This window comes from Macrosteles quadrilineatus, unplaced genomic scaffold (genome assembly GCF_028750875.1).
Source record: "Macrosteles quadrilineatus isolate MER2022 unplaced genomic scaffold, UCM_ALF_1.0 Scaffold_3__2_contigs__length_128488019, whole genome shotgun sequence".
Lineage (NCBI taxonomy): Eukaryota > Metazoa > Arthropoda > Insecta > Hemiptera > Cicadellidae > Macrosteles > Macrosteles quadrilineatus.
The window spans coordinates 31,619,190-31,634,229 of record NW_026542596.1 but is presented as its reverse complement, the minus strand read 5'-3'; the positions used below and the strand labels follow the sequence as shown (position 1 = coordinate 31,634,229).

The 15,040-nt window shown below is 32.3% G+C and overlaps 1 protein-coding gene across 3 annotated transcripts in view; it reads right to left on the bottom strand.

The window, feature by feature from the left end:
• LOC128990701 (uncharacterized) overlaps positions 1-15,040 on the bottom strand; it is a 43,925-nt gene that overhangs the window by 6,400 nt on the left and 22,485 nt on the right. The window contains exons 1-6 of one of the 3 annotated variants that reach the window (XM_054413223.1): positions 6,083-6,147; positions 5,060-5,129; positions 3,331-3,754; positions 2,567-2,726; positions 2,010-2,220; positions 1,104-1,378 (exon numbers count right to left, since the gene is read on the bottom strand). In XM_054413223.1, the coding sequence (XP_054269198.1) occupies positions 1,104-1,378; positions 2,010-2,220; positions 2,567-2,726; positions 3,331-3,754; positions 5,060-5,123 (1,134 nt within the window). In that variant the 5' untranslated portion in view covers positions 5,124-5,129; positions 6,083-6,147. Of the gene's footprint in view, positions 1-1,103; positions 1,379-2,009; positions 2,221-2,566; positions 2,727-3,330; positions 3,755-5,059; positions 5,130-5,852; positions 5,908-6,082; positions 6,148-15,040 lie in introns of those variants that run through there. The other 2 variants (XM_054413224.1, XM_054413222.1) reach the window with 2 other exon arrangements.

Sequence of the window (15,040 nt, the reverse complement as noted above, 5' to 3'; positions counted from 1 at the left end):
TCCTTATGGCAAATAAAGACTGATTGATTGATTATTACTACCATTCCATTTCACTCATAATTAATTGATTGATAAGTTATCTCCTTAATCTTTTTCTTTTGAATTTGCTTAGTGCTTAGTGGGATCATTCCTAAATCTTAGTACAACAATTAACTTAAACATTTGATGTTATATTTCATCGGATATGTTTTTTACATTTTTTGTAAATATTCTGCCGGATTAAAGAATAAATGAATGAATCTTCTTTTGGTTATTTGTTTCTTTTTACAAAATGTTTGTTTATTTGTTATTGTTACCTCGAGATTGGCTTTGCAAGGACCAAACTTCGAAGTGTTTTGTTGTATCAATCTATGTAAGAACTTGAAGAACTGTTTATATTGGAATTAATACTAATTTGAAATAATAACTTCGCCAATATATCTGAAATTTTAATTTTTATGAGGCCTTTCGCCAGCTATGCTGGCATCATCAGACACATCACAAAACTGAAGGTTATGTTTATGTTTACAATTATAAATTTTAAAGAATATAACATATGGGTAGTTAAAAATAAAAACTATTCTGTTAAGCACGTTTAGCTAAAGTTACAAAAATAAATCATATATGTATAAAAATGAAATATCAAGTAGAATTAACTTATAACTTTGTAAATTTAGAATTTAGTAATGTAACATTTTGAATTGGACCGTTATCATTATTTACCAAATTGTCGATTTTATTTATAAATAATGATTCCCATGCATTTAGTTCATTGGATTTTGTTATATTTTTTAGTAATTTAGTATTATTGATTGATATTGTGTGGTCCGTTTCTAAGCAATGTTTTGCTATTGCTGATTTTTCAGGTCTGTTGTGTGTTATGTGAGAAGTGTGTTCTTTGAATCTAGTTTTAATATTTCTTTTTGTTTGTCCAACATACTTCATCTCACAACTGTCACACTGAATTTGATAAATGCCAGATTTTGATGTATTTTCTAATTTACTTTTTGGATTTCCAAGAATGTTTTTAATTTTGTTTTTCGCTTTAAATGAAACCATTAATTCAGCATTTTACATTAAATCTATGTAATGTTTTATTTCTAAATAATTTGAATATCTAGTACCTTTTTGACCGTGAATAACGCCAGTGGCGTATCAGTTAGCGCCTCTGTGTCGTTGAAGTATCTGCCTCGTCCATTGACTATCATTGACTCTGGTTTGTTGTCTCCGTCGCTGTGGTAGTGTGCGGTGAACATTGCCATGCCCAGCTGGTGTGACCAGTCCAACACAACGATGACGTGTTCGGACAGGTCAGCATCATACAAAGCTGTGTGAGGGTCCTTGGAGGCCGCAGTGCGGATGATCAAACTTCCGAATGCACCATCGCCTCTTTGTACTCCTGTAAAGTAAAAATAAGCTTATTGTAAACTACAACACAAGTTGGGATTGATAATCCACATTTGAACTTCAATAAACAAGTTACTAAGTAAAAACTATGTTTAAGTGTGGGTTACAAGCTTGACTGCAACACTGACTACTTGATTACTTGTTTTATTCACATACAACAAAGCAGAAAATTATAAAATTATCTAACATTGAACTATAATTTATTCAACCAACTGACAATTTGTTAAGACGGGTATTTAATATAAAATAGACCTGTTGCATGGAATCATGCATTTATCATTGATGATCATCAAATGATTTTGTCACAATAAAACCATTGGTTTACATGCCCTTTAAATCAGTTAAAACTGCTGTGTTCCATAAAAAAAATTTATTCTTCTCCTAATCTTAGAACAAGCGATCTGATAATCGTTAAAAATAAACACCCCATCATATATCACTCTTGTTATTACACAAGAGTCAACATTTAAACATTTTGTCTGATACAACATTATTTAACTTTTTGTTGAATTATCCAAAAATCATATTGGTTGAATGTACAAAAAATACTTGTAAAAAAAACCTTAAAAGTCAATGGCGTGAACACAAATAACTTTTGTTACAACATGACACTAAGTACATACCAGTGTGAGAGTGCCAGAAGTGTGTGCCAGGGTTGTCTGCTCGGTAGTCGTAGCGGAACACAGAGTTAGGTGAGATTGGACACTGGCTGATGAAAGGCACTCCGTCCATGTAGGGAGACCCTCTCTGGTGATGTCCGTGCCAATGAACACTGGTAGTCTCATCCATCAGGTGATTGGCTACGTCCACTATGATGTGATCACCCAGGCATACCTAGAACACACAGTATCCTCTTTATTTTTGTTTTCGGATCAGTCTCATTGATATTACAAAGGTTTTAAGTATGAATTTTCAAATAGATGAGGACGTGTAGTTAAGGTCTCATGATCAGAACGTAGATTTTTGAGGTTGGCATTATGTAGGAATCAGAGAAAGCTCCTAATAAAATTGTTAGTCAAAGTACTAGATAAGTGTTGTTAAATGATAGTGATTCAAGTTTAATAAAAAATAACACATCCATGTTTTTTGTAGGAGTCTTGCCCAATTATTTCAACATTTTTGGTTTCTTTCAAACATTTCAGTCTGCCCCTACATTTACTTATGTCCCACATATACCAACCTCCACGCTTGGCCCTGGCAGAAGTCTGTTGACTGTGATCAGAGGCCGCTTCACTCCATCCGCAGCAATACATTCAGGTCTGTAGCAGTCGGAGGAGTTTCTGCTGCAGTTGTGGCAAGCCTTGCTCATCGCATAGTACCACTCTACGTTGAACTGGTACCTGCGGAATCATGACTGTTTAGTAGATTTATTGACACTCAAATAATGGAGGTAACTTTTTTAACAAATTACCACTTAATTCTAGCATAAAAGTCCAAAAAACGTTTGTAAAACCACCAAAGCTTGGACTTTTTGCATATTCAATACATAAAATTTGGGAAAACATAACAAAATATTTGAGCTATAACTGCTTATGAAAAAATTTGACTTGGATGCTGAAGAAGACATCCCATCTACATAGACGTAGTAATTTTTTTCTGAAAGAACGAAGTTGAGTGGTGCCCCTCAGGGAATGTTTTTCAGTCCAAGATTATATTCTCTTTGTTGGTTAGTTGTTAAAGGTGTTGCATTATAAAGAGTGAAAACAACCACAATTAAACATTAAAGAAGCACAATGTAGAGTACTGAGTACTGTATGTAAATAGTAAGTGTACAGTTGAATGATATCCATTCTCTTTCAATAAACAAGTCCTAAATAATTGAAATTCCATTGATTACTTAAAACAATAACATTTGGTCTTGCATTGTCTCATCCCTTGATTCTTCTTCTAAACTAATTGTCTAAAAATCTCGTACTATACTAATTTATCTTTTTATAAACATACCTGCAAGTCATCGGAGGTTTCCCCTCGACACACGGTCGCCTACAAGGGTGGATCGGACGAGATTCTACCATCCCCAGAGTCTGGTCGTTGGAAGATGAACCATCATCAGAGTTTGTGTGTATAGAGTTCAAAGGCTCTGGGTCCGTAGTCAGTTCCTCATGTACTTCATCGGCCACAGTCAAAATTTCATTGGAATTCTCACTTTCTGTAGCGTATAACGGTACTTCCTTGGAAGCTGGGTAAGATAAGGTGGATATTTTGTTTTCAACAGGAATCGTTGGGGCTGAAGTTGACAGTTTGTTTTCTAGTGCGAGATTTGGACCTGAAGTTGACAGTTTCTCTTCTAGTGCGAGATTCGGACCTGAAGTTGAGAGTTCTGAAGGAGAACGAATTGTCCTCGCGGGTGAAGCTTGGCAGATAAAACCTGATAAGTTGATAAAAAAGATTAATATTCATTGTTCTTGAATCATCTTCATAAAGGTTTTCATCACAAAATATTTTGATGTTAAATTTTTCTAGTTTAAAACTTGATGATAAAGTAGTTTTATGACAATATAAATTATTCTTATATGACTCTAACTTAATTCTGAGATCAACAATTACATGTTAATCTTGATTTTTTGGCTACTCATCATATAAATAAATTTATACACAATTTACAAAAAAATGTGTAGGTAAATTTCGAGTTTACCTCTAAACCCATCATTAGCCTCTGTTAACAACATAAGTAAATAAATTATGATTTATAATGTTTGTTTACAAATTATCATATGTTAGAATTATTTTAAAATTAAGTTAGTAGGAAAAAAATTGTTATATATGTATATATTATATGATGAGTAGCCAACAAATCAAGATTAACATAAATAATACCATCAAGAAAAAACATACCGGAATGAATCAACAATTACATGTTACATACGTCTCTATGTGTTTTATTTCACAAACGGATCTCTAGGTGTTGTCCATTGGAGGAATTAATTTATTTACATGATTAAATTCTACTGCACTTTGCTCTCTGAATTTTAATTAGGTATGTACTAAGACCTAATTAATAATGTGACATTTCATAAAAGCAATAAGTAGAATACCCAGTGCTCGATTTGCGGTGGAACAGTGTTCTGGTAGCTCTCTTTCGGAAAGATAAAAATATTGTCATAAATCTAGGTTACAGTTCCGGCACCTGATTTTTTTACAAATCGAGCACTGAGAATTACCTAATATGACAAAATTACATAATATTATTAATAATTGTATCGCAGCTCAGAGCTCAGTTAGTTATAACAATAAGATAAACATGAGTAAATTCATTCAAGTCTACACTTATTTATTTCATTCAGTTCAACTATGTACTGTAATTCTGTAATCAAAAACAGAGTAAAAGACTATCAAATCTGTAATTAATAATAAATATTTATCATAAACTTTAAAATATATACAGAGGGGAAAAACGTTCCGGGACAGTTAAATATTTCAAAAAATAATAAAGATAGCACCATAAAACTTAGTACAAAGTTACTAGGCATTAGAACCATTAAAAATATTATTCAATGATTAAATTCTTGGTCTTTCTTTGGAGCCACGTCGGCATTTACACTGTGTACAAAACTATTTCATACAGGATATTTTGACCCTGTATGGAAATTGAAATCTTACATAGCGCTGCACAATTTTATATAAGTAGTTTTATTCCTATTAAATTTACAGAAAATACATTTTATATGCTCACCTGCACAGCTAAAGATTAACAATGCAGATATACTGGAGCTGCGATAATTCATTTTTATCGTCATGCTGACCTGAAAAAAGAATACATTTAAGTAAACATCTGCTTAATCAAGAGATCAATTTAATAAAAATCAATTAATTGTGTCATAAATTCAATTTATTAAATTATAAGAAAAAATACAATAAGATTAATAAATAATATTTCATTCTTATGACACGATAATACCGTATCTTATTTTTAAGTCATGTTTTCAACCTTAAGGAAAATTAATGCTAGATCAAAAGGCAATTACGATCATCTTGAATTTGCAAACTTAAATGTAATTTTTAGAATAAGTTGTATTGATGAATTAAAAATGTATTTAAAAAAATTAGCATATCACTTTTGCTAAAAAATAAGAATTGATTTAAAGTTGTTTTTTATTTCAGCTATATAATTAACTTATTTTAATTTTGACTTGACAATCAAAGTTTTAATATATTACTAGTATTGTTTAGCACAACAAATTTACCAGTTAGTTGAACATTTCTTTTAAATTCAAATTAAATTACAGTAGTTTTATTAAGAATTTTCATGAATAAATCATTAAACATTTTCAGATTAGTTAACTAGTTGATCGAGTGACAATTTTAGTAATTTAATTAACACCGTTGCTATGAATTTATATTTCTGTGATGATTACATTTAAACTGAACCCACAAAATTTACAACCTTCATGAAATACCTATAGACAAACAACAAAATATATTAATAAAATTATATAGCATACATTCTTAATAAAAAAATTGCTTACATATAATTTTCAACAATTCCACTTTACTCCGATGCTTGAATAAAAATGTGTAAACAAATTGTGGCTAAAAATTAAATACTAAATCGTCGAATAATAAATAACGGGAAAAATTAAATAATGTATTATAAGATAGTAATAAAACTAACAAAAAAACTCAGCAAATAAAAGACGAGATACAATTTCAAACAGTCTCAACACATTATACACTTTATATAGTATGCTGTACTCACATGGGAGACGATGCTCTACGTTCGCGTATCACTAGTGATATGACTTGCCGGGGACTTGTCCGCTGGACCATAACAAACCTGGGGAGGGATTCCCGACCCTGACTCCCTGACGTCAGTCGAGGCATTGCCCCCCTGGCTTTTCTAATTGGTAGAATCGATCTACAAGGCCTAGCCGGTTAGGTGCCGTACGGTTGATTCAAAATCCTTGTTTCTTCCGGTAAGTTCTTAGAATGTCATTGGAAGTGTACGATTCTTGGGTACCAAAGGTGCAAGGACTTAGTTGAATCAGTGAGTCGGGGAAATTGCGGAATTGATTTTTTGCAAAAGTGTGACTGTTCGTACTTATATTTCTTCCGGTTGAATGTTAAGCCAAAATATAACGAAAAGTAAGAACTTTAAAGTAAAAAAATCAACGTACCTTTACTAGCTTCAATTATTAAACGTGTATAGGAATACTAAGTACAGCAGTAGAACGGGGTTAGATTCAAGGGGATAGGGGTTTTTATTTGTTAATTGGGAACTGAGTATTCCAATAAACAAATTGGGTTGTGTTTTTGGTGGGTATAAATTAGTTATATTATTCCTTTGGACTAACATATAAATAACTCAACGTTTTATAGGCTAAACCTACAATAACACAATATTAATTGTGTTAACAGCTGTTAAAAAAAAAAATACCCCCGCCGCAGCAAACCTGCAGACTAAGCGAATTTCCATTTGACTGATTAGATTTACACTGAAATGTCTACTTAAAAATATAACATTTATTCCCTATTTAAATAGAATTAGTTTAACAAGTACTTAGGTTTGCTGAATCAGGGAGGGTAAAACTGTTTTTTTTTTTTGTAAAATGTTAATAGTTAGTAAGAAATAAAAACATTTTCCAAATTTGATCAAAATATGTTCACAAACAAGCAAACTACAACAGTTTACTTATTCTCCATAAGAATAACATGGGAATTTTAAATTTACAATTTTTTGGAATTTTCTCCGTAACCATTAGGCGTATAATAACGCTTGAGTATACTAAATTATTTGTTTTTTTAAGCTCTACAAAATGATTTGGAAAGAAATTGCTAAATTTTATGTTTTTTGGGTCAAAAATGGGAAAAACCTATTTTTACCCCATAAAACCCCCCGTAAACCCCCGTTCCCATGGTCCGATCATGCTGGATCGCGAACTCGTTCGAATAAACGTAGGTTTACACGTTTGTACCAAATTTCATCAAAATCGGATCATTTTTGCTCGAGTTATCGTGCTAACGGACACATATATATATATATATAAATATATAAATATATAAATATATATATATATGAATTTAAACGGATGGTTTTTTTGGCCTCTAGGGACCTCAAAACGAAAAAAAAAATCGGTCCCGCGTCCAGGTCTTACCATGAGTACTACGGTAATAGCATTTTATTTATATCCCTATATGGGAAATTCGCTAAAACTGCGTTACAGCTTATTTATCATTACAATCATTGTTGCAGACTTCACATTTTATTCCACGTGAACTTGGCAGTGCAACAAAGTGACAGTTATTTTTAGTGTTATAATCAGTAGGCCTACACGAATAGCTGCGTTGTTTGATAAATGTAGGAAAATTACTATACTCGTAGTGTATAATACAGAAATATCTATCTACTTAAATATAATCCAGTTTTAAAAAACCTGTTTACAACTAAATCTAGAGTTCTACTTGACTGATTTTGTTAATTAATAGGTCACTGGAAAGCCTAATTCGTGTAGATTTGCAAATAACTATAAAGGTTTGTTTTTATCATGATTTATGGAAAAAGATAAAAAATGTTTTCCTTAAGAAATACATTAAAAACGGGGGGTTTCACATATTTTATTTAGGTGCAACTTTTGGCTGCATTTTTAGTATTTTTCAAGAAATGTATACCATTTGTAGGACATTTTATTCTCTTTCAGAATATCACCTTCCACTTTGGTAGATTTCCTCACAATTTTAAATGTTTTTGCAAAAAGCTAAGCAGCCTCTGAATTTATGGTACTGAAAAAATACTGAATTAGAGATATTTTTGTTAAACTTTGTACAAATAAATCTAGACTTCTACGCGACTGATTTTGTTAATTAATGGGTTACTGGAAAGCATAATTCGTGTGGATTTACAAATAATTGTAAAAGTGTTATTTTATTAAATATTTTGTGACAATAACGTAAAAATCACAAAAGTACATTAAAAACTGCTTTTTGCAAGTTTATGTTTTCAAGTTTCTATTTGTAGCTAACTTTTGGCAGTCTCTATTAAGTATTTTCAAGTAATACATAGTAGTTATTTGTAGGAAATGTTATTCTCTTTCAAAATATCACGTCCACTGTGGTCGATTTTCCCACAATTTAAATGTTATTGGCAAATAAGTAAAGCGACCTGAAATTTAGAGTTGTTAGAAAATTCTGAATTTAAAATTTGTTTGTTAAACTTTATACAACTAAATCTAGACTTCTAGTGGGCCGATTTTGTTAATAAGGGGTCGTTGGAGAGCATATAATTCGTGTAGATTTGCAAATAATTATGAAATTTACATTTTTTAAAACAAGAGTACATTAAAAACGGCATTTTCATGTTTCTATTTCCATGTTTCTTTTGTAGCTGACTTTAGGCTGCCTTTTCAAGAAATACAAACAGTAATTTGTAGGAAATGTTATTCTCTTTCATAATATCATCTTCCACTTTAGTTGATTTCCATTTAAAAAGTTATTTGCAAAAAGATAAGCAACCTCCGAATTTATAGTAGTGAGAAAATACTGAATTAGAGATATTGTTGTAAACTTTGTACAATTAAATATACAGTTCTACTGGACCAATTTGATTAATTGATATAGGTCAATCGGAACGCTTAACCCATATAGGTTTGCAAACAATATTATGAAAGTTTGATTTAAAAAAGATTTATGGCAGTAATGGGTTTTAGCGAATTTCCCTAATTTTTTACCCTCTAAACGCAAAATTTCCCAATTTCTCTCCAGACCTTCTGAAAGAGCTTAAAAAAACAAATAATGTAGTATACCAAAGTGTTTTTGTATAATTATTGGTTACGGAGAAAATTCAAATAATTGTTATTTTAAAACTCCCATGTTATTCTTATGGGGAATATTGTAAAATGTTGTAGTCTGCTTGTTTATGGATATATTTTGATCAAACTTGGTAAATTTATTTATTTTATACTTAGTTATTAATATTTCACTAAAAAACACACTTTTTTACCCTCCCTGTAGCAGCAAGCCTATGTACTCATAAAAATTAATGTTAATTCAATACATTTAATTGAAAATCAATTCAGGCAACTGGAAATTCACTTATTCGGCAGGTTTGCTGCGGCGGGGGTATTTGTATATCATCTCTGATGCTGATGATCATATGACAGTGTGTTGATAATTTAACAGCTGATTGTTATGTGTTGTTATTTAATTGGGTTTTCTTTGTTTACATGTTGCTGTTTACAATTAGCATTTGTGGCTAAAGTGTGATTCTAAATATATATGTGCTTAATCTGTACCATTAATATTAGTGAGTAAAGTGGTGTATGAATTTCATAACCATTATTTTACTAGAGATCGTTGTATAACCACAACGGGCTCTGTTGCTAGTCCACCAATAGTTTTTTTTCACAATCCACGAAAATCATACTATCTTTTTAATGGTTACATTATTAGAAAAGGTCTAGTACGGTAAACGTAGTTTTTAATAAACTAAATTCGGCACATAAAAGTATCTGCCAAACTATTATCGTATTGAAAAGCTCCGATTTGTGAACAGTGTTTTATTTGTTGACACGTATTGTATGCTTTACAATTGGATACTAAGTTCCATGTTAACTTTGTAGCCAGATTCTTTCATCAAAATCGTCGTAGTAGATGTGAGCCACCTACAGATTGCGCTGATCTAAATTACGAAATTCTGTCAAATACACAAACTTCTTTACCAAGTCGTTTAGAGAATGACTTATGATGAGTTATAGCAACTGCTATGACCCCTCAACCTCGTCAGCAACAAAAAAGGTATCAAATGGAATTTTTGACACTAACGCATTCTGTGACTGGCTCACGCAACTACGTACTTTTTAATATAAAATTGGCTACAGCTGGTTCATATAGATGAGAAGTCTACTTCAGTATCAATAGTCAATTCATATCCAAGCGGTTGTTAAGATCTGACGCAGAAAACATAGCAATAGCTTTGCCAGCAGATACAACTGCGAACGGACAATTACAAAGCATGGTCCAAGTCTCTCTCTGCCTCAATAGTCCACTGTCAAATGTACACCCGTGTGCTCCTTGATGAGGCAGGTGTGGGAGTAGTCTTAAACTCTTCGTTTGACCTTTGAGAAATACAATTTCGATGGTGGCACTCTTGAAAATTGTGCGTTTGGACGCTGTGGGTAAAAAACAAAATGGCCGCCATTTAAAATGTTTAAAGTCAAATTCCATGAAAACCAGCTATTAAAATAAAGTTTTGCAACAAATTATTTAAAGTCCTTTTTATTCCAAATCGAATGACACTTTATTTGCGAAAATCGGATAATAAATAAAAAAGTTCTATAACTTTTGTTATTAATGCTAATTATCAAAATGGCAGCCATTTTAACACCACAAAGTTAAATTCCATAGAAACTAGTGACAAAAACATTATAAAAGTTACATAACTTTTTTATTTATTATCCGATTTTCGCAAATAAAGTGTTGTTCGATTTGTAATAAAAAGGACTTTACATATTGTGTTTCAAAGTTTTGTTTTAATTGCTGGTTTTCATGGAATTTGACTTTAACAACTTTTAATGGCCGCCATTTTGAAATGCGATGAGCGTAATCAAAGATTTTTTTGGAGAATGTTAATAGTTTTAGACTTAAAGTTTATACCAAGTTTCATAAAAATATCTTCAAGGGCTATTGAGTTATGAGTTATTTTCGAAAAATTCAAAATGGCGGATTACGGCTAAACTAAGCCGAAATCGAAACAAATTTATACAACATTTTTGACTTATTTTTGCACATAGAATCTGAATCTGCACAGTCCACAACGCTTTACTGAAACACCCTTTATTACTTTTTGAAATATTTAACTGTCCTGGGACATTACATCCACCCTGATTAATTTTATTTATGAAAAATATAAAATTATGTTTTATGAAATAATGGTTGATCCTACATAAAAACTGTAATCATATTTTTTGTGCAGATTTATAATAGCTACATTTTGGTATCAACAATTCTTTTGTAACCCTAACGGTTACTGATATAAGTAAGAAAACAAGTTTGCGATGGCGGCCATTTTGTTTTTTACCATTCGGCGTTCAAACGCACAATTTTCAAGAGTGCCACCATCGAAATTGTATTTCTCCAAGTTCAAACGAAGAGATTAAGACTAGTCCCACACCTGCCTCATGAAGGAGCACACGGGAGCCTGTATATGTACATTTGACAGGGGACTACAAGGCGAAGTGTAACTCTTCAACCCGGATGGAATAAAAGTTATGAGATGATCCTGTTTTGTTACTCTCGTTTCTTTTTCCAGCACATTGTACACGCGTTGTTGCTGTTGTTGGTTGTTTTCTATAGATAGACGTTTGTCTCAAGTTACCTAGTTATGATATGTGGCGTTGTTTCTTTAGTTTATTTTGGGTAAGATAAAACATTATACATGGTGCTTTGTTACAGATGGATATATTCTATAGAAGTTTGTCTTTTGATTCGCAGCATAAATAGCATTTTAGGCAGTGATTGCACCAGAGGCATTTTGAGATATAAATCCCGCTTAGATTCTAGCTACGACTAGGTATACGATTCATTGATGGGGGAATCTGTTTGGGAAGTATTGATTTCGAACTCTTAACATTAGAGAAGTGCGAATGAAACAAAACGTTTGAAGAGGACGGATCATCAAAAACGCAGAGAGCAAAAAACGATCTGTAGATGCTACAGCTAACAGCATATAGGCCTAATTTTAAAACGTTTTTATTAGCTCGCTTTCTTGTCCGGTACAAATTTTGCAATCAATTTTATACTAAATTCCCGATGAGCTAGAGACTTGAAACTTGAAACATAGCTCACAAATGGAAGACAATGCAATATTATATAATTTAATTTTCATATTTCCCTTGGGCTACGCCCCACGGGCTTGTTTTTATAAACTCGCTTTCTTGAAAATTTTGATACTTCCCGATGAGCTAGAGACTTGAAACTTGAGACATAGCTCACAAATGGATAACAATGCAATATTATATAATTTAATTTTCATATTTCCCTTGGACTACGCCCCATGGGCTTGTTTTAATTAGCTCACTTTCCTACAAATTTTGATATCAATTTTAAACGAAGTTCCCGATGAGCTAGAGACTTGAAATTTGAAACATAGCTCACAAGTGGATGACAATGAAATATTATAGCATTTAATTTTCATATTTCCCTTGGGCTACGCCCCACTGGCTTCCAAATTTTTCATGTTTACATTTTGAAAGAATGTAAATATATCAATTAATTAAAGTCAGCTGTAAATACTTAAATTTGACAGTTCAAAAAGCAGAGGTTAAGAGGTACAGGTTCTGCTCCCAAGAGATTCTTTATACAAACAAACATTTCAAAATAAATAAAAACAATCTGATTGCAGATATAAAGGTGTTTGTTAATAATGTCATTTGTTATTTTTTTAATATTCTATAAAGTAAACAATAAAAGATTGATATATTTATAGTTAGTAGGTAGGCCATACATTCAATCTAATACACAATTATATGAAAAGAAACTCAAATAAACCTTAGATTTCCCACATGCCTCTGTCCTAATCTGATATAGATGCATGAAATAGATTTAACATCCACACACATTAAAAACTAAAAAGTAGAAAATAATTTATAAATAAAAAAGTTATTTTAAAACAAAACGTTTTTAAATGCACTAAAAAGTAGAAAATAATTTATAAATATGTGGAGAGTATAAATACTTGTAAGATTTAAAACGAAAAACGTGGGGTGCATGCAATTGATAATAATACATTAGTTCAATAGGTGAAGGTTATTGTAAATTATCTATTGCATGCACCCCACGTTTTTCGTTTTAAATCTTACAAGTATTTATACTCTCCACATATTTATAAATTATTTTCTACTTTTTAGTGCATTTAAAAACGTTTTGTTTTAAAATAAGTTTTTTATTTATAAATTATTCACATTTACATTTGGCTGCAATGTGCTAAAATGTTCACCTTCACGCAAAACTGTAAGGTGTCAACCTCTACACTGTATTCTATAAACTTAGCTAAAGTAATGCAGATCCCACCGTAAATGATATTGAAATAATACTCTTGAATCTGTAAGCAAATTTGCTTATGTTTTCACGACAAGCCTTATTTATGATCAAGTAAACTTTGTTATTTGGATCTATGAAGACACATTACACCGAAATCGAGGACACTTGAAGTCAGTGTAGCTTTCGTAAAAAAGTTTGAAAGGTTGGAATAAACAAAAATTATTTTTAAACTGTGAATTGGTCGAGAAACACACCACCTCTTTGTCCAATTACCATGTATGTCCAATAATCAATCAACATCATAGAGGCATTTTAATTGACAACTTCTCCAATTTAAAAGCCCTTCAGTAAAAATATCAATCCATATAATCCTGGTTACATTTTCAGTTGACCTAATTATTTGGAACTACCACACCGAACGTATAAATTCTTCGGGAACATAATTTCGTTTCCAAAACATACTGCACGTGGAATCACTCCAGAGACTGGTTTTCTGTCTATTCCCGTACCGGGATGTCCATCCTCAAGGATGCAGATCCTCCTCAAAGGACCTCTTTAGGGACGTCCTCTGACTCACTCCTGTGTTACCCTCTGTCATGAAAAGCGCATCATTTTCTGCTCCGACGCATTTCATTATGACATTTACGCGGGCGTGAATGTCATGTTAGGGATTCCCCTGTACTCGTATATTACTTGAACCGTAGCATTGTTGATAATTCACGGTGGGAGAAGGATGGCTACTTAGGAAAACACGTATGAACTGAAGTGTCTGAAGAATTATGGACCTTCCGCAATAGTTAGTTCCATTACAATTGAGTTGGATGATTATTTATTTAGTTGTTTAGTAAATAGACGTTGTATAATTTCTGTACATTGGTTGTCTGGAAATTGAAATTTATTTGATGATTTTTACCCTTTTATAGGCCGCCTACAAGTGGCGTCGTCCTGTAATCCAGCTACTAGGAGGTCACGAATTGTGGATATTTAAATGCATGCACTGGGGATGCGATACTCCCTGGCGTGGATTGACGTCCGCACTAGTGAGTACTACGACTATGCGCAGTGCATTCCTGATAATTAGACAAATTCGTTAATACCAAGGCAAAAATGTGGTTCGGATTAAACTATAAACTGTAGGTCCTTTAGTTGCCATTAGCTAAGGAATATGTCGGCCTTAGTCACTAACAAGACTACAAGATCGCGCCACTTACCCTACACTCATCTCCATTCATACTTGGCTTAAAATACCTACTTTGTATGGTCGCCATTTCAATGGTAAACAAAAAAAACACAGGAGAACAAACTATACAACTAGGTACCCTATACATTTTCACGAAAGTTAAGCAAACATGTTGAAATGTTTCTTGATGTTTTAACAAAGAATTTGTCAGAATTTCTCTTAAAAAATAATGAAACTTATTTTCTAACGCCTTATTTTCTATAGTCTGTATGATGGAACCTGTCTCCTGAAACTTCCCCTAGGTAGACGGAGGGCCAGGAGACAGGTTCCATCGTACAGACTATAGTAGAATGCAATGCTGGATGAGTTTGTACAAAGCACAGTGCGATTATAGACGTGATTATACAGATGGGATGGCCAACGTGATTTACACTTTTGTTTTTAATATTCCCAGTCATTAATAATTTATGCCAATTTAATCACACGATTGTGTAAATTGGACGC